This window comes from Oncorhynchus keta, chromosome 14, assembly GCF_023373465.1.
Source record: "Oncorhynchus keta strain PuntledgeMale-10-30-2019 chromosome 14, Oket_V2, whole genome shotgun sequence".
In the NCBI taxonomy this organism is placed as follows: domain Eukaryota; kingdom Metazoa; phylum Chordata; class Actinopteri; order Salmoniformes; family Salmonidae; genus Oncorhynchus; species Oncorhynchus keta.
The window spans coordinates 28,373,849-28,399,254 of NC_068434.1; the positions used below are offsets into that span (position 1 = coordinate 28,373,849).

Genomic DNA, 25,406 nt, shown 5'->3' on the forward strand with positions numbered 1-25,406 from the left:
CTCTCAGATGAGAATAGGCCTCAATTTTCAAACCATATAATTAAGATTGAATACATTTATGTGAATGAATGGTCCTTCTGTAGCTCAGTTGGTAGAGCATGGCGCTTGTAACGCCAGGGTAGTGGGTTCGATTCCCGGGACCACCCATATGTAGAATGTATGCACACATGACTGTAAGTCGCTTTGGATAAAAGCGTCTGCTAAATGGCATATATATTTACATAATATGTAGTATGTGGTATGGCATAAGTAGAGCATCACTAATAAAATAAGCTAGAACAGTAGATGTAAATTAAGATACAAATCTTTATCCACTTCAAAATGATGAACTCCCAAGACTACTAGGCTTAGTAGAAACACATTTTTTAGCAATTAAACACTGGAAAACTATTGAATACAAACTGTGGGATATCCACTGCTGACAACTGTGAAACCCACTGCTGTAAAAGTGATAGAGAACCATTTAAACCCAGATGATAGATGTGGGGAGGCCTCCCTGCCATTTACTCCATTTTAGTCCAATTCATTCCCAGATGAACAATTTGGACCCAAGCTCACAAAACACTAACACTGTCTGCATTGGCCTCTAGCTGTAGCACAGCTGTATATCTCCCCCTGCAGATGCATATTTTAACACTATGGGGCCAGCAGCAATAACACTGCAGAACATTAAACAGAACATTCAACTGGAGTCTGAGAAGGAAAAGGGGCTGCTGGTAGTAAATGTACTTTGTGTTACTTAGAGTCAGAGTAATGTGGGACAGCTCAATGCCAGCATGGCTCCTTAACCAAAAGCTCAGTGAATGAGATTCCACAAACTCAGGTTTTTAGCTGCTTCTGGTTATGTTATCCTGCTATTTAGGAAACAAATTGATACTGCATTTCACCATCAGCATCCATATATTTTAAAAGCTAAACAAAGGAAATCGAAGTACAAAACTAATAGGACTATCTGTTTAATAAGTATTGTACCGAGTTAATAGTAAATTATGTAATCTTCCTAGTCTCTGATCTTGAATACTTAAATCAGTGCCATCTCCTCCTCCTCTGGACTCAAACAGAAAAGAGAGCAGTAAGTCTATCCACATGCAACCACTTTAAAATCAAAGATAATTTCTAGTGTAACCTCATATCCTCCTCTAAATAGGCTACTCAATGACATCAATATAGAAATGAAGAGCATCAACATTCAGGCTATGTCTTTCACCTTGTCACACTGCCTTTGAAGTGTAATATATATAACTATACTTAATAAGTCGCTCTGGATAAGAGCGTCTGCTAAATGACTTAAATGTAAATGTAAATGTAATAAAACCACAAGAGGAAGAGTAGCCTATAGGGCCTGACCGATCCTCTCCTGATCATGGTCCTGTGCACCTTCACAAACAACAAGCGGATAATAGCATGAAATCTCTCCTGTTGCTCTCCTCAATCAATGCATAGTAAGTAAAGTTGCATACACTACTGACATACAGGTATGCTGCAATTCTACATCAACAGGGCACTGCCATTCATGTTAATTCTCTAGCACCCTCTGGTGGCATTGTCAACACATCAGCTAAAAGGAGGGGCATACTTCAGACAAACACTACCATGGTTACTGATCGCTGTTCTATTTAACTAGGCAGTTAAGAACAAATTCTTATTTTCAATGATGGCCTAGGAACAGTGGGTTAACTGCCTTGTTCAGGTGCAGAACGACAGATTTTTAGCGATCTTGCAACCTTCTGGTTACTAGTCCAATGATCTAACCACTGGGCTACCTGCCACACCGATAGAACGATAGGAGCACTAGAGACACACAGGGGAGGAGACATGCATATATAGCTATGTAAATAAAGATTATATCATGGTGACGGATAATGCAGGGAAGATAAGCTGACCTCCATGACAACCAAAGCAGTATCCATAAACACTAAACACCAGAAGGCAGTGGCTTGGACTCACTATAAACTCTAATAACGCCATGACTGCCATTAGCTCATTCGTCATAGGTTCTAGTCACCCAACAGCAGAGGCTCAAACGGTTAAAAACAACAAACCTTCATTCTGTGTGTGAGCTGAGGACGGCAGACAGGTTCTCCTTCGTGCTTCAAGCTGAGGATCTCTGCGGTAGAGGTAAGACAACTGCTGTAACCATATCAACCCAGAATAAAATTCAGTATACCTTAAAATTATAATTCCACCATCACAAGATATACAGTATATTTGCCCATTTGTAACATACACTGAATCTGCTTAAAACTGGCATGTAATCTGTGCTGTACTATGAGATGTTGCACCACTGATTCCTCTTATCAGAACCTCTTGGTGTGGCATCTTGCTTTGCTAGATGTTGAACAGACCACTAGCAGGAACAGGTGAAGAGGTGGGACCCCAGGGGTCCATCAGGGTGAACGTGGAGCTGCAGTACAAGCTGGGAGAGAAGACCGAGGCACGGCTGCAGGAGAAGGGGGCACGGTGTATCGAAGAGGTCACCATTAGAGAGCATTACTACGACACAGAGAGCTTCCACCTGGCTTCTCAGCAGACCTGGCTAAGCAAACAGGGCAGTCAGTGGAGAATGATCATAGGTAACAATCCATACTCTTCCAACAATATGCCACCAGAGAGTCAGACTGCTGGCTCTGGATGTCCCTCTACAGTCTGGGGAGAGAAGCTATGTGTGGATAGAGATGAAACAGAAGGGCCAAAGGGCTGTGAGGACAACCCCCTTTCTATTCCAGAGATAGGACAGATCCAGGGTCAGTCCTGTCCTCCTGCACCCCAGTACAGGGAGCTGACTGGCCACACTCCCATCATCCAGCACCTGGCTCACTTCTTAGGGGTCCCAGTGAGAGATCAGGAGAGCTACAGCAGCACTGAGGCCATGAAGGCCTTCCTGGAGCTGGCAGGGATCCAGAGTTATGGCAGCTGGACAAGGGCCAGGAGGATGGAGTACAAGCTGCCTGGTGATGACTGCACACTGGTGGTGCAGAAGAACCACAGCGTGGGAGGATCTGCAAACAATGAAACTGCACTGGTGTCCATGAGGGCAGACATTTTACATATTGGCCATGAACTGGAGAAGATGGAAAAAGTGGCTGCAGAGCTTGACCTAAGGCCCTTATCTCCCAACTGACCATGTTACAAGCTACTGTGTATCGGTTATCTAAGCGTTTCAAACAGATGTTCATGGCAAGAGGACAATTGACCCAAATTATTATATGTTTATCTAGGTTGGTGTCTAATCCATTTTACAGTTCAGGTTGTTATTTTCACCGTATGCGTATGTGGATGTTGTTAGTAGGCCCACCTACGAATGATAACAGCATGCACAAGATGATCAACGTGTTGCATGATGCACTTGCTATTGTGTTGCGCGAGAAATCATTATCGCAATGCCTGTGGATAAACAAAAAGTCAGTAGCTAGATTTACATCCAATTTGCAACAGATTTTCATGCGAATATTCTAAAATCTACATAAAATAAAATATTTTCCCAATAGAGATGTTTCCATCAAACTGACTTATCGTGGAAAAACGTCTGTGCATGATGACATAGGGCACATAAAAATACCTTTTGAGGTTACATTTCCTATGTAGTAATGAAAACTATAAGTTAAATGGGTTCCTATCGCATTTTCGACACAACTGATGGGTTTTGTCACAAACTGTCGTTATATAACAAACGTGCCCACTCTGGCCTTGGCACGTGCGCTCTAGCCAACACCTTACAGATACAGTACGGGTAGGTTACCTACATTTAAAGGAGCATCAAACATATCAAATGCACTTTCACCACCCTGTGAGTTTGTTATGTTCTGTTAATTACTGATGTCCCCTTTAAGAGCGGAGCGCCCTTGGTCATGCGCAGTCTTTTGCTCTGTTATTCTTGTACTAACTAGTTTTAGTAATTTTGAAGCTAGTTCATTTTCTTGTATTCGGAGTCTTTCTTGTTATATAAATTAGTAATAAGAGCTAAGACACTACAACGTTAATAACATTTCATGTGTAGCCTAATAAACTGCCTGGCTTCCCGAGTCGTATTGGGAGGACCACAACATTGAGTGACTCCAAGTTTATTTCGATATGGTTATTCTATAAATATGAGCATAAAGTTGTTTCCACTGTAATTTCTCGAGTAATTCATTTTACCGACACAAAAAGATCCCACCATGTCGAACGAACAAATTGTGTCACTACCATCAGCCAGGTAATGACTTTTCATGCATCAGGTAATTCATCCTCATGAAATGTTTGGATGGAAACCTTGGCTAGTGAGAGACTGCTTGAATTCAGTAAAAAAAAAAAAAATGTTCTAGTTGTCATAAAAAAATAAAAAAAAGCTTTGGTAATGTAGCTAGCTAGTGTTTGTGTGCAACATCTACAATGTTTTAAATAAAATGTTATGTCACATGTGCCAAATACAACTGGTGTAGAAAATAAATTGTAAGAAGAATAAAATAAAATACACAAGAATGGGAGTTATATTCAGGGAGTACCAGTACCATATCAATCTGCAGAGGTACGAGGTAGTTGAGGTAGATATGTACTCGAAGGCAGGGTAAAGTGACTATACATCAGGATAGATAAGAGTAAAATAAACAGAGTAGCTACAGCAAATGAGTGTGTGATGTCCCTCTGCTGGCCAGGTCATTTCTGCAGTTTCTGTACCCAACAATGTCTCACCTACAACGTGCTCGCCTCCACCTTTAATACAATAAAATTACTGGACAAGGTTGCCAAATGAGCATCTTTATTTTACAAATAAAAACACATTTTCTATTGACATTTCATAGTATCAAAAAACAAAACAATTTACAAGCTTATGAACCAAAATAAAGCAGCACAGAATGATTATGAGTAAAGTATAATTTGAATAAATATATTTTTCATGCTATAAAATAAATTCAGAAATGGCAAGTTAAAAGTTAAAGCATCAGCTCTAGCTAGCTTCATTTACTTCATCATTGTACAAAACAGTAGAGTTGAGGTTCACAGTTGGGTTGTATGTAGAACGGACTAGAGGCAGGTGGACGGACAATGGGCCAAACTAAAAAGGTCTCCCCTGTTCCTCAGCATTGAAGCTCGTCACATACATGCAGAGTGGGAATGGAAAACATGGGTTCAGTGAGACCCTTGAGGCAGAATGTTTGGGAACCACTGACTGAGGATGTGTTTCCCCACCTGAATAGAAGTGCACATTGAATTCTACACACCAGCTGTATGCCCAGAGTGACCACTTTATAACACTAGTATAAGCCCTGAGTTCTACTTAGTTTTTTGCTATATGATCACATACTTAACCAGATACCACAGAATGTGAGAGACAAAGGAGTTTCACATCAAAGAGAATGAAACAGGTCAGTCTAAACATTTAGTTAAAGCAGTACTGACCACTTCCACTCTGACCCGCTAAAACTATAGTCTCAGTACTCGAGGGGAAAGGGAAGACCTTGACATTTTAGCATGAAAACAGATTGCCACTCCTACTATGTGGCTGTGCAGCCCAAAATCCCTTTCAGTATTTGACACAGATGGAGGTGCAACTTTAAAACCAGTGGGGTTTGACGGAATCACATGTTCAGCTTTGCGTTTCAGTTCACTGATCGTTTTAGGCTTTGGATGCCTACTTAAAAGACCAGAAATACCAGTCTCACCTAATGAGCATTTTCACCTAACCGGTCCAAAGATTCACAAAATATATAAAAATAAATCTATATCAAATTGTCCTCGGCCTACTTTAGTTCTACAGCTCCCTCACATTCAGCTTTTGTTTGAGAAGTGAAAGCCCGAGAACTAGATTAGTCTCATTGATACCAATATATCCCCTTTAAAAAAAGATTATTGCTTTTGTATATTACACAGTGGAGAAAGGCTGAGAAGCTATGGAAATCTATATCAGTGTTCATAAACTACCTGAAGTTAATCAGTTAAAAAAAAGTAATTGAACGATCTGCAAATTCAAAAAGTAGTCCAACAGCCTTCCCTGTAAACACTTCCATTTGATTACTTTGATTACTTCTGGCCCACAAATATCGCTCCCCCCACCTTTAATATGAATAGTTTTGAACAAACAGAGTGAATGCAAACAAGTGTTAGGTTCAGTTGGTTGGTGAGTGTTGGGGCATTAGTCATTTAAGTTTATAAAAGCATTTAAACAAAATTACCCCTCCATCCCCCTATAATTAATATATATGCATGTATATATATGTTATATATATGTGGTCTTTTGTATATAAAAATCAATAAATAACCTGACCAGACTAAAAGCACCATTTATGGGGGGCGGGAAGGTCCCTAAAGATAAAGTAATCACTTAAAAAGGGGAGACTAGAATGATATATCCCTCTGGAATATGAATGTATCAAAGACAGGTTATGCTATTTCTAAGTACATGCCAGATGAGACAAAAACAAGAACTAATGTTAAGTTCCAAAAACTGCCATCAGCATTTCTAAACAATTTTGTGGGTGAGTGATGTGCAATACAGCTATAACCGAGCACGTTTGCACTTTTTTAAAACACATTTCTTAAATTTATTTTTTTAAACCTGCTCATTCTCAACAAGCTGTCCCCCTGGCCAGATGTAACAAAATTAATCTTGAGAGGGAAGAGTCTAGCTGTACTCTCCCTTCTCTGAGACTGAAGGAGATCTTAGATTGTCCTCAGTACTAACAGAAAGGATACAGTATACATACAAAACAGCCTCTGGAGAGAGGAACAGAACAGCTCATGACTGTGATTAGATGCCATGCAAGTCACGATATAATAAAAACACAATCCATCACATTATCAAATGAATACAAGTATCAAAAAGGGTCTGATGACAAGGAAATGGTATGGCTGACTAAAAACGAGGTGCCCATTACCCTGCTAACTTAAGGGCGCAACATGGGCATGTATCTCAGACATGATTCTCCGTGCCTATTCCCTTGTAGACATTTCATTTTTGCATAAACTATTACAATTTTTGATTTATTTTTAAAATCCAAATTAAAAGTGAAGAAAATCAACAGTACTTTATCAATACTTTGTCCTCCATCCTTTTATTCTTTCCATTGAAGGCAGGCACAAAACAAATGTCTACTGTAAGTGTCAGATGCTTTATATCCACAGGGATATACAGCTAGTGATCGTTTGTATGGCAAGGCACAGATCAAGATTCAAAAGCTTCTTTTTCTTTAAAATATTTCTAGGATTTGTATGGTTGGCATCTTAAAATGACAATGAAACAAACAAATCTAAATTTTAGTACTTATGGCTTCATACATTTCTTTCATGATATGACTATCATATCTGGCAACATCCTATGTGGGATTCAACTGCATTGTGTTGTAACAAGACAATCTGTTGGAAATAGCAAGGAATTGGGAAAAAAAAGTATTATCTAGAAAACTCATCATGCCTCTTGTCGGGCCAAATGTATAGACATACCTTTGGAGAATTATCTACTGGGAGATCTTTGATTTGACTCCTGGCTCAATAACCTATTAAAAGGACCATATTTTTACATGGTAAAGTATACTGAACAAAAATATAAATGCAACATGTAAAGTGTTGGTCCCATGTTCCATGAGCTGAAATAAAAGACCCCAGAAATTTCCCATAAGCACAAAAAGCTTTTTTCAAAAAACAAAATGTGCACAAATTTGTTTACATCCCTGTTGGTAAGCATTTCTCCTTGGCCAAGATAATCCATCCCCCTGACAGGTGTGGCATATCAAAAAATCTGATTAAACAGCATGATCATTACACAGGTGCACCTTGTGCTGTGAACAATAAAAAGCCACTAAAATGTAGAGCTGTGTCACAACAACGCCACGTCTCAAGTTGATGGACCGTGCAACTGGCATACTGACTGCAGGAATGTCCATTAGAGCCGTTGTCAGAGAATTCAATGTTAATTCTCTATCATAAGCCGCCTCTGTCCTTTTAGAGAATTTGGTAGTGCATCCAACCGGCCTCACAACCGCAGACCACATGTAACCACGCCAGCCCAGGAAATCTACAGCCGACATCTTCACCTGCGGGATCGCCTGAGACCAGCCACCAGGATAGCTGATGAAACTGTGGGTGTGCAAAAGCAAAACATTTCTGCAGAAATTGTCCCAGGGAAGCTCATGTGCGTGCTTGTGATCCTCACCAGGGTCTTGACCTGACTGCAGTTCAGCGTCGTAACCGACTTCAGTGGGCAAATGCTTAACTTCGATGACCATTGGCACGCTGGAGTAGTGTGCTCTTCGCGGATGAATCCCGGTTTCAACTGTACCGGGCAGATTGCAGACCGCGTGCATGGTGTCGTGCGGGCCAGCGGTTTGCTGATATCAACGTTGTGAACAGTGTACCACAGTGGGGGTGGGGTATTGGCAGACAAGCTAAGGACAACAAACACAATTGAATTTTATCAATGGCAATTTGAATGCACAGAGATAACATGCTTAAATACTGAGGCCCATTGTGGTGCTGTACATAATTCTTAGAAGCTGAAAATGTCCCAGTTCTTCCATTACCTCACCAGACATGTCAACCATTGAGCATGTTTGGGATACTCTGGATCGACGTGTACGACAGCGTGTTCCAGTTCCCAACAATTACCAGCAACTTCGCACAGCCACTGAAGAAGAGTGGGAAAAAATTCCACATGCCACAATCAACAGCCTGATCAACTCTATGCTAAGGAGATTTGTCACACTACACGGCAAAACGGTGGTCACACCAGACACGGATTGGTTCTGATCCACGTTCCTACCCCCCCCTTTTAAAAAAAGGTATCTGTGACCAACAGATGTATATCTGTATTACCAGTCATGTGAAATCCATAGATTAAGGCCTAATGAATTCATTTAAATTGACTGAATTCCTTATATGAACAGTAACTCAGTAAAATAAAAAATGGTTGCATTTATAACTTTGTTCAGTATCGATTCCCCATTCTAAAATCAGTAGGGGGACAGAGGGACAGATTCAATAAGAGCAGGGTTAAGACTTTACAGATATGGTTCTGCAAATGTGCAGAGTGCATTACCACACAGAGCGTAACATAAATATCCCAGACTTATCCAAGACAGAGGAAAATAGATTGTGGCTGACTTTGGACAACACTGTCAAGCATATGTTCTGTTGATGGAGAAATACACAAATAAATCAAAAAGGGAAGAGCCTGTCACTGATCAGCAACAAGACATGGAGACAGTGAATCAGATAACTCACTGAATCACAGAAGGGTCCTTTTGGTTGTAAACGGAGGAGTTTACAACAGTATCTGGTGAAACAATGAGCTAACCACATGTGTAGTGAGCAGTCAGTGGAGAAAAGACTGCATTGGTGACCTAACATTACACAATATGGAAATACATGCAAAACTGCACAATACCAATATGAAAAGAAAATCACAGAACCAAGTTCTGCCAAAGGCAAGGGGATGGTAATGTGATAAAAAAAAGATGCAGCAAACAACTGAAAAATAACAAACAGGCAAAGTAAATGGTGGTGCTACATTAAATGAAGAGGAAATTCTCTTGTCCACACCCACCTGGACCTCTGGGCTTTTCGGGACATTTCTCTCTAAACAGTGAGCCTGCTAGCTCCTTGCAATACTGTAATTATAGTTTTGTGTGTTCATGTGTAAAAACTAAAAGATAACAGGATACAAGGACGGCAACTCACTGCTGAAATAGCAAGTCAGCAAGCAGAGGGGTGATGGAGCAAAATTACTGTTGACAAAAAGTGCTTTTTAAGGATCAGCTTTCCACCTGATCTTAACCGCACCTACCAAATAAAGAGTTTGATCTGGGCTAGGACGTTAGAGCAATAATTATCAGAATTTAGGCCCATATTATTAAAAACTACTGCACTTAGAAGCATTATCACACAATAAGAATATTGAAATCCCATTCGCCACCTAAACTATGCCATGGCACTGTGCATTGCAATGCTTAGCCATGTAATGCAATATACATCTGACAAACACAGCCTACCTCCCACCCCAACCATAGCGTGCATTAGTGACTTATGACGATATGAAAAATGGAATCTTTAACAAAAGTTGTGACATTCATCCAACTGCTGAGCCCTGAAAGCCCAGCTAATCTCTAAACAAGCAGAGCACCATCCCCGATGCCAGCAGTGCCCTATGATTATTATTTACCAATTAACACTGAAAAAGCTAGCTACCAATCTGTTGTCAAATGGACTTACACTGACTGATGCAGTAATAATTTGATCATTGACTTTTAAAAAGCCTATTTCTGTCACAATAAACTGATGGTCACCAGTCACCACTGCTCTTAACTTTAACTGCCACTATTTTACTCACAAAAAGTGCACCATTACTTTGGTTCACAACCTCATCTCACAACCCTCTACCCTTTGTCCATCAAACTCTTAATTTCTAATGAAGCATCAATGAGACTACACGCTTTCCCATTTTATCCCCTCATCTCAACAGTTGTGTCTGATCAGGAAAGGGCAGAAACAGTCAATTAAAACAAAAGAGCAGAACAAGAGTTGTCATGAAATGGAGTGAACAAAAACTGCCATGACAAGATGGCGGATATTCCCTTCTCCCTGTTTGCATACTGTGAGCATATTGATTCCATGCAGATCCAGGGCAGCGCTGCGCCTGCTGTGCCAAGCTAATGAGGGGAACTCTGCACTGAGCATCATCTCCACACAGATAAAAAACAGTTTCACATAAACAGGTTGAGAATAATTAACTAAACACCATCAGAATGGAAGACACTCCAATGATTTCACTGTGTCAGGCTCAATCATTGATCCCCATGTCGATTAATAGATAGAATCACATCTGTAAAAGACACCATGGCCAACTGCATGTGACCTTCACTGGGTAAAAAAAAGAGACCGATAAGTGGAATCTGCTCCTGTGTGTTCTGAAAAGCAAACTAGATCTTGGCTATAGAGACAGTGGAAATCATGTAATGTATTGTGTTCTACTATTGTACTCTATCCACTGTCCTTGAGCTTGCTCAATGCAAACATACAACATACTTAATATTTCTTATACACCATTATAAAGTGGGTGGTTTGAGCCCTGAATGCTGATTTGCTGAAAGCTATGATATATCAGACCATATACCATGGGTATGACCCCTAAAATAATTTTTAAATGTTCTAATTACATTGGTAAGCAGTTTATCACAGCAACAAGGCACCTCAAGGGTTTGTGGTATTTGGCCAATATACTCCGCGTTGCGTTGTGCGTAAGAAGAGCACTTAACCGTGGTATATGGACCTTATACCACACCTCCCCGGGTCTTATTGCTTAAAGATAGCAAATCCTTTCTTCGACCACATTACATCCTTGTTGACCATGAACTGATGGACAAGGTCCAGAGTTCATACAACCAGCAAGGAACATTAGTCTACAGTATCAAGGCGTTGTGTTGAGACTGAGGATTGATCTTCTTAGAGTTTGGCAAATATAACACATAGACCATAAAACAAAACTGTTTGTTTTTTTTAAACGGAAAACACTTCTGATCCTGTTAGGTTCTTAGCTATGAGGTAGAACCTGGTGGAGTTTCATAAAATACTGTCTGTTATGAGTATGTAGTTGTATCATGAGGTATTGAACAGATATGTCACATGAAGCTTTGCACTTGCAGAAAAAATAATTCCTTGTGAGTAAAGTGACCACCTTTGGCCACATGTGCAAAAACAGGTCAGGTAAAAACTTGTGACAAGCAGCAGAGCTTTCATATTATCAATTATTGCAACATGCCTATATTACTCTGTAAATATGTTTTAAAAACATGGAAAGATTAAAGAGAAAACAAAAACAACAAGGAGGCCTTGATTATTGAGGCCACCTTATCAATAGCAAGTTGATTCTCCTTCCTTTTGAAATAATCTATTTTTAAAAAGCACCCTTTTCTTATTCTATGTTTCTACTTTCACTAAAAATGGACAGGCAGAAAACCTGGAAGTACAAGGTAGATGCAACATTTGAAGGAGCCGCTTCCAAAAGAAATTCTAAACATAAAAAAACAACAAAAACAAAACATGTTAAAGCTTCCTCAACCAGAACAGGGGCCTAAAAATCACACCCGGATGCCTGGGCTTCATCAGGGCTACACTTTGAGCTCTCCTCCATGTCAGTGGCCGGAGCCTCCTCAACATACTGCGTCTCAAAGGCCATCCCCTCTGAAGCATCCTCTGGGTCTTTCTGACCAGAGCTCCCCTCCGTTCTCTCTGGAGAGTTCATGTGATTGGTGCCCTCTGTGGCCCCCAAGTGCTTCTTCCTCAAGTGCTGGTTGAGGGTTCCCTGGAAAGGGAAGCACTTGCCACAGATCTGACAGTGGAAGGGCTTGTTGTCCGTGTGGCCGCGGATGTGGTACTCCAGCTGGTCCTTACGAGTGTACTTCTTGCCGCAGAACTTGCAGACGAAGGGTGTGATTCCCATGTGCAGGCGCATGTGGCGGTCCAGGCTGCCCTTCTGATTGAAGGACTTGCCGCAGTAGATACAGAGGAGCCTCTCGTTGTAGGGGTACCACTGGCTGCGCAGGCTCCGTTCCTGGACGTCATTCTCAAAGCCTGCTTGATCCAACACTGCTTCGCTGCTGTCCTCTGCGTTTCCTGGTTTGATCTGACTCAGGACCTCTGCTGGGACGGCTACAGGGGGGCGCTTGGCTCTGGCCCGGCCGCTCCTGAAGCCACTGAGCATGGAGCGGGAGGGGCTGGAGCTGCTGAGGCTCACGAAGCAGGGAGATGACAGGCCTGAGTAAGTGTAGCCAGCTGCCTGGATGACAGGACCATAGGAGCCCACACTGACAGCCAGCACCTGCTCTCCATCCACCAGCTCTGTGTGGTAGCCATCGTCGCCTGCCGAGGAGCTGTCGGAGTAGCTGGGCCGGTCCGTCTTTTCCAGCTTCACATGCACGTCTGTCACCTGGCCGTCCTTCCCAATCAGCTCCACCTGCTCAGTCTCTCCCTCCGTGGCTGCCTCCTGCTCTGACACACTGTCACTGCTGCCGCGGTCTGACTGGCCCTCCTCCTGGTGCCGCGCCCTGCCATGGCCTTTCCCTGCTGCTAGCTCAGAGCGGGCCTCTATGCTGTGTCTGGAGTAGTAAGGGGGGGAGATCTGTGTGGGGTTGATGAAGAGGCTGCTGTCTTTAACACCGTTGCGGCTGGCCTGGGAGCCCTCGTCTGGGCTGGTGGCGCTGCTGATCTTGGAGTGGATTCCCTCCAGGATCTGGGTGCACTTGTCAATGACGGCCTGCATCTGCAAGAAGCTGGCTGCTGTGAGGAAGCTGATGACATCTTTGAGCTGCAGGGACATGCGGCCAGTGTAGCAGAAGGCCAGCAGCTGCTCAAACACATCAGGGTTCTTGATGACGGAGATGGACAGGCCGCTCATGGTTCCCAGGGCTGAGTGGTCGCGGAAGTACGGTGAGCTGGCCGCCAGCACGGCCTTGTGGGCCCGGAACGGTTGGCCCTGGATGTGAACGATAATGTCACATAGCTTCCCCTGCAGACGCAAGTCGTTGAGCTGGTTGAGGACGGTGTTGCTGAACTCTGGCACGTCAAACTCTATGTAGGCGCTGCCGTCATCCATCTCTTGGATATGGCTTACCAGTTTGTAGACAACCTGGCAGAAACAGAAAATAAAACAATCATTAGGACTAAGAATCAGGATATATCTGAGAACACCTGCATGCAGTCACAGTTTAGTGACTAGTGCATTTCAAGTTTCATTTTCACATACAAAATATCCGAAAGAACATTGACAGTTAACATTGAGGTTCATTTAACATATTTTACAAATAAAGTCAGTGTGCCACAACAGCCAAATAGCAACAAGCATGCTTTATGAGCAAACTTTGGCTGTCTGTGCCAGAAATATGCCAACACTAAGAAACCTGGCTACAGCCAATAGAATTTCACATTCAGACTGGCCTGAGAAAATACTGTATGCTTTCAAAATGGCCAGTACAAGTTAGACTAACGTCTCATTCTTTGCCAGAAAAAGGCATATTTATTTTATTTTATATATATATAGCATTTATTCAGATAAGAATCGCCTGGGCAAAAACGTAGTGCATTTGACATATTGCAGTAATAGGCATTGAGAGTCAAAGCCTAGTTCAGCATTGACCCGACAGACTCTCATAAGAGAACAATTTGGAAATCTCGATTTGAAATAAGATCCATTCAGCAGCTGGCCAATTTCACAGTAATTTGCCAAAGGAATGACTGTAGGGATAACTGCAGCCTCATCCAAGTTTGGAGATGGCCTGCAAAAGCATATTCATTCCACCCATTCCAACTTGTGTTGGGAGTGCACAAGTTAAACACACAAAAGCACTCAGAAAACAAGTAATATGCACCACAGAAAAACAACTAACGACAACAAAAAATACAAGCAGATGTTTAATCTGGAGTGAAAATCCAGCACGAACAAAGCAGGCCCTTAAACCTTGGAGGTCAGAAGAGATAGTACTGCAGCATGGTAGTCTGACACAATTTGAAATGAATCCATTAGAAGGAATATGACAAGAACTGTAGTCTTCCATGTGGAATAGAATGCACTCTAAAAGCATTTCTGCATTTTAATTACACTAGCATGTCGTTTTATGCATTTTGGCAAAGAAAGACGAAAATCTGGTTATTTGGCAAGAAAGTGTTAGCCAGCCCAGCCTAGCTGTAAATGTCAGAAAGTCACTTTGTTACAACCAGAGTAGGACTGAACACTGCTTTATAAAGGAGATCAAAAGAAAAATGCTGTAGCCTACAACATAGATGGAACTACCTTAACCATTCTCTGAGGGTTGAAAATGCAGGCCAGGGCACTGTAATTACCAGTGGGAAATTACAGTGTTATGGATGTGACATTTCCACACAGAATGAGAAACAAAATGTCTCACAAAATGGACTTATCATTTCTGTGAGACATTTGTAAAACCCTATAGGGGAAGAGTAGACACAAAACTCCAAAATTCTAAGTAATGCCACTTTGAAAGTAACGGAACAATACTTACGAGGGAAATGGACACCCATTTTTGGGAGAATGGAGACACCAGCTAAAGTCAAACTCAGTCTTAGGGTAAAATATTAATAGCCACTTTGAAAGTATGGCATGGATACACACAAAAACAACAAAAAATTGTCACATACTTTAGAGAGGAAAATGTACCGTTATGCATGGGAAATTATCTGTTATGGATGTGACACTGTGCGAAATAATTGTTTATATTTAAATAAATAACAAGTATCTTGAATAGTTATTGCATAGGATATCAAAGTGCACTCATGTGTCCCATATTAATTAAGCAAACATAAATGTGCTAGAAAATGCATTCAGAATTCTTTATTTGGAAAAACTCTACTTTCATTACGAATTAGAGTGCTGCATACCTCAACAATTATAGAAATATTTGCACTTTCACAATAACACTACAGGAAAATGTTATGGATGTGACAGAGTCCCAAAAGACAAAATGAAACTGCAATCCATTTCAAATGTACAAAGTTTTAGTAATTTCATTCTAGATCATGAATGTTTTATTCAAAATATTAAAATGTTGTCAAATCACCTATTGAGTAACAGAATATACATACAAAAACTCAAACTCAAAAGTTGCTTTTATAAACTCATGCTTTGCGTTAATCTCACACCCTTTAATATGCCAGCATAGGCTCTATGATACCCCCTCCACGTTGTCCACAAAAGGACACAGGGACTGGACAACTTGACCTGCAGCCACCCAAGCCTTGTCATCCTTGGCTGGCAAGATGTACACAAATCCTGTGTGGTCGTTTCTCCTCAAGAACTGTATTTCAACAGCATCAGAGTCGGTCTTTATCTGTTACCAATTCCACAAACTGCCTATATATACACTGTGTATACCAAACATTAGGAAATCCTAGAGGCTTAAAAATCTTCTTTAACTAGGGATGCACAATATATCGGTGAGAATATCACAATCGGCCGATATTAGCCAAAAATGCCAACATCAGGGCATCGGCCCTATTGTCTAGTTTAACGCCGATGTGCAAAAACCGATGTCAAAGCTGACGTGTACACCTGGATAACGTAGGTAGGTAACGTAATCAAGCCACAAAAAAATACAGCGCTACATGTGCAACACAGCATTCCTAACCTAGCCCACAATGTCTGCTGTGTGGACCTATTTTGAAGTTTCAAAGGAAGATAACAAAAAGGTCATATGCAACGTTTGTGCTGCTATTATTTCCAGGGGGGAGAAAGTGAAATCTTTCAATACCACAAACCTAATTACTCATTTGAAAGTGCATCATCCCCCAGCAACTACTGTAACGTCGTTCTTCGTTTGTAGAATGAGAGTCGGACCGAAATGCAGCGTAGTGGTTACTCATGTCTTTAATGAAAGGAAAAAGGCGATACATGAAATAACTATACAAATACGAAAACAACAAACGGAACGTGAAACCTATTACAGCCTATCTTGTGAAACTACACAGAGACAGGAACAATCACCCACAAAATACAAAGCGAAACCAGGCTACCTAAATACGGTTCCCAATCAGAGACAACGAGAATCACCTGACTCTGATTGAGAACCGCCTCAGGCAGCCTATACAACACCCCTAATCAGCCGCGATCCCAAATACTACAAACCCCAATACGAAATACAACAACATAAACCCATGTCACACCCTGGCCTGACCAAATATATAACGAAAACACAAAACACTAAGACCAAGGCGTGACAACTACCTAGAACAAAAGCAGAAAAAAACTAAGCACACACTTCCAACAACTAAACAAGTTCAAGTCGAGCAGTCATTTGAAAGAGCAAGAACATTTCAGCGAGACAACTCAAAGGCGAAATCCATTAACGCCAAGATAATGGAATTCATTGCCCTTGACAATCAACCGTTCTCTGCACCAGTACACACTACCAAGTAGGCACTATTTTTCAGATGTTTCCCTACCGGAGTTACACAGTATTGTTGAATCGCACATCAGCGAGCTACTTGCTATGGGCGTCACTGCTACTAGCTTCACGACTGACATTTGGACCAGCGATGTCAGTCCCATGAGCATGCTGAGTCTGACAGCACAGTGGGTCGATGAGGATTTCGTACTGAGGAAAGCCATATTGCATGTTCAAGAAGGTGCTGGTTCTCTTATCGCTGCTGCCATTTCAATGGCATTTGAGAACATGTTTGAAATCCCCAAGAACAAAGTACACGTAACATGACAAAGGCTTTTGAAGAATGCGGAGTCGCCAGTTTTCCATGCATGGCACACATGCTGTGAACGAAGGTGTTTTGGCCCAACACAGCATATCTGACACAGTGGCAACAGGTAGGAAGATAATAGGTCATTTTAAACACTCACAGCTAGCATACAGGAGCAGCTTGGAGTGCAAACGAAAAGGCTTAAGCAAGACGTTTTCACCAGAAGGAACAGTACTCTTTACATGATGGAGAGCCTGCTGGAACACAAATGAGTGTTTGGCGTGTACGCAGCTGACTGAGTTACCTGCAACAAATCAGTACAAACCAGTGGACTCATTGAAAACATGAACACACTCCTAGCTCCAGTCAAACAACTGACTGGAGAAATAAGCTCTTCAACTGCGTCGGCAGCAGACGTGATACCCTCTGTCATGGCATTAAAACTCCTGCTCAACAAAACTTCCAACACAGACCGTGGGGTTAGAACTTGCCAAAGTACTCTACCAGACGCTGTGAACATGCCATTCGGTGGTATTCTCTCTGAGCCTCTTTACTGTGTCGTCACCATGCTCGATGCTAGGTACAAGGACCACTACTTTGATGCAGACAAGAAACAGGGTTTACGTGAAATGTTACAGAGACAGCTGGACAAGATGGAAACACAAGTATCTTGGTGCTCTATGTACTAGTGTGGACATTGAGCGCCTTTTTTAGTGCAGCTTCACACACTATAGACGAAAAAAGACAAAGCCGAGCAGGTCTTCTTTGTGAAGAAAAACTTCCCCCAAATGTTAAACTTGTAAATGGGCAGTCATATTGTAACCCAGACATCTAGAGTCACTGGAAACAATTGTACTAAGACGAATTGCTTTTCTATTGTTCATTCATGGCAGGTATAGGTCAAGATTTTCAATTAATTTAAAAACAAAGCAATTGTTTGTTTATTTTATTTTTTAAATTCCTAAATGAAAGATGAGCTGGTGTTGTAAATTTTCTCTCATTTTACGAGTCAAGTCAGTTGAGCACATTTGTGCCATTTATTGAAGTTTATGACAGCCTAGAGACAGTCATGTTTTCAAGTAGTCAAAGCAAAAATGATTAACTGCATTTGAGTTTAAACCAGTACTTATTTCAAAGCATGTTTAGGTTTCTCCATATAGTCAAGAATGGATAGTAAGAAGAGCCACCAACACCTTAACCATCTTTGTAATGCGGGGCAGCTAAAATATTTGTGTCATGAATACCTGTTGTGCGATAAAATACATTCATGGATGTGTAATTTTTCCCATTAACTGAACATATGACACTTTGCTTAAACTATTTAACTGTACTAGAATGCTTAAAAGGTTGCTAAAATGTTAAATATCGGTATCGTTTTCTTTGGCAAGGAAAATATCAGAATCGGCCAAAATTGAATATCAGTGTTTAACACGTCTCATCCCCTTTATCTACACTGATTTGAAGTGAATTTAAGAAGTGACATCAATAAGCGATCATGGCTTACACCTGACCAGTGTAAGACATGGGAAAAACAGGTGTTCTTAATGTTTTGTAGACTCAGTGTATACCTCTAACCCTAGACTCAAGGATTGATACACCCATTTCATTCCCTTGTTTATTTGAGCTAGCTGGACTCATTCCTCACTCATCCCTACTATATCGTCTTTCCTATGAAGGGTTAACTTCTTAATTTTCCTTACTGAAATGGTAATAAAAATAAAAAGTTTAATTGAATTATAATCTACCAGTGGCACAGGGTTTGCACTTTTGTAGAGATTCTGAGACTTGACAGCTACAGTTCACAAGCATGTGCATTGCAGACTACACAGATACAGATCAATATTGTCACTGGGGGGGTACCTGTAGTTACTCAAGGGAGTAAACAACCTCAGCATGACCGGTGAAACTTTGTGATGGATTTTTAAGACCTTAATTATGTTTATGAATTTAAGATCTTTATTATGCCATGTGATCACATGCAATGGGGACGGCAGGGTAGCCTAGTGGTTAAGAGCATTGGACTAGTTACCGAAAGGTTGCAAGTTCAAATCCCTGAGCTGACAAGGTACAAAATCTGTCGTTCTGCCCTTGAACAGGCAGTTAACCCACTGTTCCTAGGCCGTTATTGAAAATAAGAATTTGTTCTTAACTGACTTGCCTAGTAAAATAAAGGAGAACGCATGATTGCAGTTCATATGAGAATGTGAGTACATGTGAAACAGATCACACACACACACAGATAAAGGTTGTCTGCTAGCTTGTTTGCAAACATAGACACACTTTGGAAGCAGTAGGAAGGGCATGAACATTCTATCATGATTGTGTTATGCAGTGTTGCTGACTGGTGAGTCATTGATAAAGTTATGAAGGGTCCATAACAGTCACATCCATTATGTTTAGAACGAGTACTGAAAATACTTATTTTGAGAGTTTGTATCCTACTTTGTAGTAACAATAACATTCAAATTGGCAAATATAAAAATGTCAAATGTCGTCTTTAATTCAAAATATACACATTCAAGGTAAATATGAAAGTAGTTTAATTAGGAAATAAGCTATTTCGCTTTTTCATGCTCAGGTTGACCTTAATATGGAATTTGTCAAATGTATTCTGTTTTAGCCACTTGGCCTGAGCAATTTGACAAAAGCTGGTTTGTCTGAGTCGGTTCTCCAGCTCTGCCCTCTTCTGCACATTGACTCGGTACTAGTACCCCATATATATGACCAAGTTATCATTATTCATTGTGTATTTATAATTACGTGTTATTACTTTTCTATTTTCTTTCTCTCTGGATTGTTGGGAAGGGCCATAAGTAAGCATTTCACTGTTAGTCCACACCTGTCGTTTACGAAGCATGTGACAAATACAATTTTATTTCTCCCCCCCAATCCATCGGCCCCTCTCCCAGCTCTCCCCCTTCCTCTCTCTGGCAATTCAGCATGATCTTCTGTCAGCAGTTTGAGAATGAAAACACTTTCTCCAATTGCCAAGGCTTGCCAAGACACCTGTCACACTACCCATATGTTCTCATCCTGGCACAGGAGACTGAGGGGGAAAGAAGCAAGATGGAGAGAAAAGGAAAATGGAGGTGCAGGCTTACATTATTTTCACTCTGCCATCATGAGGCTTGCAAATATTGTGTGCATATTAAACCTATCAGTGGCCTATGCCAACACCATGCATTGCAAACTGAACTGAGAGCCAAGTTGAAGGGCAGCCAAAGAATGTATGCTCTGTGGCTGAGCTGAACCCAAAGGGGTGCCGGTCACATAAGCAATGCTAAAATGGACTGGATGGGAAACACAAACATTCACTTTAATTTAGTCGGTCTGATTAAGTTCAAAATGAAAGATCCAATTTATTGTGGGTCTATGACTTATGGCTGAACAAAAGACTACACTTCAAAGACAACCTCCAAAACCTGCCCATCAGCACTGGCAAACAAGCAAAGAATGCTTACTTCAAGATAAGCAGTATTTTGCAAAACAGTATGCAGTCCGACTCAAGCAAGACATGATACAGCAATATGAGATGGGCAACAAATAGTCTGCAGAGTGGGAGACTTCTGAGAAAAATGTATTTTGTGAATTTGGAGGGGGATAATGTGTGGGGATTAGCTTATCTGCCCTGGTGTGAGCAGCATAACATGCAAGCACATTGATGTATTTTAAATTTGAGCATTGGAAATAACAAGGAATTAATTAATAAATGTAGAACTGACCCACATGAAATTGGGTTTCTGGGTTGATTAAGACATGAGAAAGAGTTCCATTATCCATTAGCCTATAATCTCCTATCATCTGTGTAGCAGGCTTATTAGAATTCCCCATGCATTGGAGAAAAAGCACTGGAAGACAACGCAATCCTTTAGCTACTAGCCTAATCAAAATGCGACCAACACCACGAAAATAACACCCCACTTGGGATGTCACTACCTGTCTCATTCTAATGGCAGGTCATCAATAACCTCTGCTTATTTCAATTACTGACATGGACTACTAGTCACGCCATTCAGCCATTACATTTAAATGTTTCAACATTTACATTTAGCAGATGCTCTTAGCCAGAGTGACTGACAGTACTGAGTATTTTAATACAGGTCCCCCTTGGAAATCGAACCCACAGCCTTGGCGTTGCAAGCGCCATGCTCTACCAACTGAGCTACACAGGAGTACCATCTTTGTTCAGTAATCTCTGTTCAGGCCAGTCCCTTTGGGTAAATAACATTTCAATGACCAGAAACTGATAACCAAGCTGCCGCGGAATAACTGCAGCACAATTACAAGTAGCAAAGGCCTAATTAAAAAATGGCTATTACAAAATTAGCAAGGGAAATCAGGATTCGCATAGGCCTATTTGCTGGTCGTAGTCTAATCAGTACAAAAAAAAAAACGACTTCCCTGTAAGTCGTTGCGCAGAGAAGTCAAATCCTTCTCTTTTATACTCACCCAAACGGAGCGCTGAGCTGAGCAAATCCAACACTATGCTAACTAACCTACTGGTAATAATTATAACTTCCTTAACCTGTTCTCAAAGACAGATGACCCAATACAACTTCAAGCATATATTTAGCCCAAATAACTACCCACCATTGAGATGTCAAAACAGACAATGTTAATACATATGTTTTGATAAAGGAATTAAAATGAGAACCTCACATCAAGGCTATTACTGCTTTATTCAGAGACCTCCTTCGTCTGGCTATTCCTAGCAATTTGCCCTTGTACTGCTCAATCAACACTGATGGCAGAGGCAGACTAAAACCTTTTAAAGCTTATCCTAATGAGAACCATGACCATAAATGCAGGGTTTAATGTGTGCAAAGTCAATGCTACTCACGCACAAGGCTTAATTTGGTTTGTCTCTGTATATTCTGACAAGCCATGCAGTGAAAATATTCAGTGGTTGAGTAACTCCTATAATACTGCAGCACAATAGAAAACCCTAGAAGGTTGTATGGGCTTCAAGGGTGTTGTCTTTCTGTCTTCCCTTTCATGTGAAAAAAATAAACTATTACAATGCACTGCCCTTTGAGTTTGTGGTATGGCTCGACCAAGTCCAAGTTATTGACAAAGTACTGTATGTGCATTAGCTCGGGAAAGGGACACACACAATTGTACTGTCTAACAAGTTAATATAACTACCCTTGAATTCAAGGAGAATGCAGGTGAACTGGATGACCAGGTGACAATGCACTTTGTACTGCTGTGTCCTTACATCATGTCTATAACTAGTTTACAACATACAAATTGTAAAGTGGCTGTTCCACTGGATGTCATAAGGTGAATGCACCAATTTGTAAGTCGCTCTGGATAAGAGCGTCTGCTAAATGACTTAAATGTAATGTAAATGTAATACAACCAGACTAACAGTGGTTTTATTCTGGCCTTTTATCAAGGTCAGATGCTCCACTTAAAGTTGACAACCCGAAAAAAACAGACCCATCATGTGTTTTTTAAGCCAATAGCCTACATTTTACATTTCTGTATTACTGTTACAATGTTTGTTTACTATCAGTGTAGCTAATTTGCATGCTATTTAGCTAAATGCCTAGCTAACTATCACCTGACAGTGCAGGAACTAGGCAACTTTACTTGCAACACAGTAATTTAGTTAGATACTAGCTAGATAGTTAGTTTATTAGTTACATGTTCCACAGTATTTCCCCACAAATGTCACCTACCTACCTAAAGGCAATCGACCTTTCCATTTCCACAAAAACGTTAATAATGTAATAGCCATTGCTTTGGATCCATGCAAATGAAATGGAATGAACATCGTAACGTCATCTAACGTTAACGCCCAGTTCATGTAGCTATCTTGATACACTGACAAGATAATCCTGTTGAGAAAAAGTGTGATTTGAGCAAACGTTAACTCCCACTATATTTAGAAAAGTAGCTAACGAGACAGACATTAGCTTCGAAAAGTTGCAACGGCATTATTCCGTGTCTGGCTTCTAGGTGGCTACGTCCTACGGCATAAAAACACAAGACTGGCACACTTGGGGCTGGCCAAAATAAGTTAATGTTGGTTAGCCAGCAAACTAGGTCTAATTGACGTAATGTGGCTAAAGTTAGCTAGAAAGCTATGTAATGCAAAACTAACCTGTGCGGGCTGAGACCATGGCTCTTAACAGATATCGAAAAGAACAGGCAAATTCCCCAAAAATGTGCTAGGCGTATGCGCCTAGTGTTACCCACGTTGAACAGTTAGCGCGCGCCGCTAGAGTAGAACCGTTTTCACCAAATGACACAAGCAGCAGCAACATCATTTTGACGATGACGTTATATTCGATTAGTGTCCAAATCAATGTTTTTACTCTGTCGAACTCACCTTTTCCCGATCAAACGTCACCCATTCCCCCCAGTAGCTCGCTTTCACTAGAGGAAGGCCTCCCCCACTCCAGCTGTGTCGGTAGCTGCAATTTTTTTATGCAACCGGAAGTGTATTATGTTTCGAGCCCGACCTGCCAATGATTCTGTCTGGGCAGAGATTTGGATATAATGACGAGATACCAAATAGTGTGGATATAATGGCAATATGCATGTCCCTCCGCCCTAGCAATCGGAATCGTTGTCCACAAAGCGGCACCGCGGGCTGTCAAGCTCCAGCCTATCCTTTCTTTGCATTATTGTAATTATTTTTGAATATTCGATGAGGGTTGTTGACGTCAACCGCTTGTATTCAATAGTGAGAGATGCTTTGTGCTGCTACGTAGTTGGTGGTGTCCGGTGCGAGTCGCAGGGTTCATGTAGGAAACACAGATGCTGATGAACGCATGGTGATTGATGGTCGACGTGTTTTGTGAGATGAGAGAGAAGGCGGTAGGTGAGGTGTCTCCTCAGCTGTTTACCATCGCCACTCTGACAGGACATGCCATGGGACCCAACTACTCTATCATCATGGACAACGGCGCTGGCCATCGCTCTGGCAATGTCAATCAGTGGCAGAAAGCGGGGAGGTTCTGTGTTCGAATCCAGACTGCATCACATCCGGCCGTGATTGGCAGTCCCATAGAGCGGCGCACAATTGGCCCAGCGTCGTCCGGGTTTGGCCTTAAGTGTAAATAATAATTGGTTCTTAACTGATTTTCCTAGTTGAATAAAGGTAGTAAAAAACAAATCTGGCGTGAGGACTATGACTTCTATAAGGGGATGTCTGAGTATGAGGATATTCTGCAAAGCAACAACCTGACATCCTCTGCTACACCCCGCGGACATCAGACCCCCGCTGCCTTCCTCATCATGGCCTCTGGGCTGAACAAGTACGGTGTGGACTCTGGCACTCCTCTGCCGTACATTGACATCGCTGGTTCTAGTGGCTCTTTCCTTGGCTGGTGTCCCCACCGGAGCTCAAATCCTCGCCATGGCTACCAACTACATCCTGCCCAGTGCCTATCAACCCAACGACGCCCTGCCCAGAGCCTAGCAATTCGATGATATAAATAGAATGTGTCGAATGGACCCTATTTTTCCGTCTCATGTTTGTCACATAGAACCGTCCTGATAGTGCCAGTTCAATTGATATGTTGCACAAAGTATTCAAGAACAAATATCAAGCAATGCTGTGATATCGGCAGTTCATTTCGAACATTCCAATACCTCTCCAAGATTATATGTATACAAGTATGATACTGTTTATCCGTCCAACCTCAAATGTAAAATGTTTGACCAACATTTCTAACATGAGTCACTGTATTTTTGTTTCTTCTCCCGAGTGGCGCAGTGCTAGAGGCGTCACTACAGACCCGGGTTCGATCCTAGGCTGTATCACAATCGGCCGTGAACTGTGGTCCCAAAGGGCACTTTGGCCCAGCATCGTCCGTCGTGTGTTAGGGGAGGGTTGGGCCGGGGAAGGCGTAATTGTAAATAAGAAATTTGGTCTTAAGTGACTTGCCTTGTCAAATAAAGGTTACAAATAAATAAATAAATACACTCAATTATTCTAGCCTCATACTATGAATATGCATAACCATCGCGAGACAACTCCGGTATAGTGTTTTTTTCCTCAACATTGCCGGGATGTCACGTGTCCTACTTAGATCAGTACTTTCGTAACAACGTAAGTATTACGAAACTTCTATTCGATCAAAAAGATCTCACGTAGCAAATAAGCCATTCGTTTTTATGTTGACCAATTTAAACATTCTCATTAACCAGGTTTGCGTTGAAACCTTTTATGCGAGTAAAGTACATGTCAGATAAAAAAATATAATTACGTTTTCCGGTAAACT

General features: G+C 41.4%; 2 protein-coding genes across 2 annotated transcripts; one reads left to right on the forward strand and one right to left on the reverse strand.

Annotated features, from left to right (window-relative positions):
- The first annotated feature begins 1,573 nt into the window (after window positions 1–1,573).
- Window positions 1,574–4,723, forward strand: si:dkey-191c17.2 (uncharacterized protein LOC100005628 homolog). The gene is made up of 2 exons (XM_035785504.2): window positions 1,574–2,118; window positions 2,333–4,723. The coding sequence occupies exon 2, from the start codon at window positions 2,333–2,335 to the stop codon at window positions 3,119–3,121; it is 789 nt and encodes a 262-aa protein (XP_035641397.1). The 5' UTR covers window positions 1,574–2,118; the 3' UTR covers window positions 3,122–4,723.
- Window positions 4,722–24,403, reverse strand: LOC118393145 (zinc finger and BTB domain-containing protein 34-like). The gene is made up of 2 exons (XM_035785505.2): window positions 23,507–24,403; window positions 4,722–13,594 (listed from the first exon to the last, which is right to left on the reverse strand). The coding sequence occupies exon 2, from the start codon at window positions 13,559–13,561 to the stop codon at window positions 12,041–12,043; it is 1,521 nt and encodes a 506-aa protein (XP_035641398.1). The 5' UTR covers window positions 13,562–13,594; window positions 23,507–24,403; the 3' UTR covers window positions 4,722–12,040.
- Window positions 24,404–25,406: the final 1,003 nt, after the last annotated feature.

What these genes read in the sequence shown, in the direction of transcription:
- si:dkey-191c17.2 (XM_035785504.2), top strand. Translation starts at nt 2,333, where the DNA reads ATGTTGAACAGACCACTAGCAGGAACAGGTGAAGAGGTGGGACCCCAG.
- LOC118393145 (XM_035785505.2), bottom strand. Translation starts at nt 13,561, where the DNA reads ATGGATGACGGCAGCGCCTACATAGAGTTTGACGTGCCAGAGTTCAGC.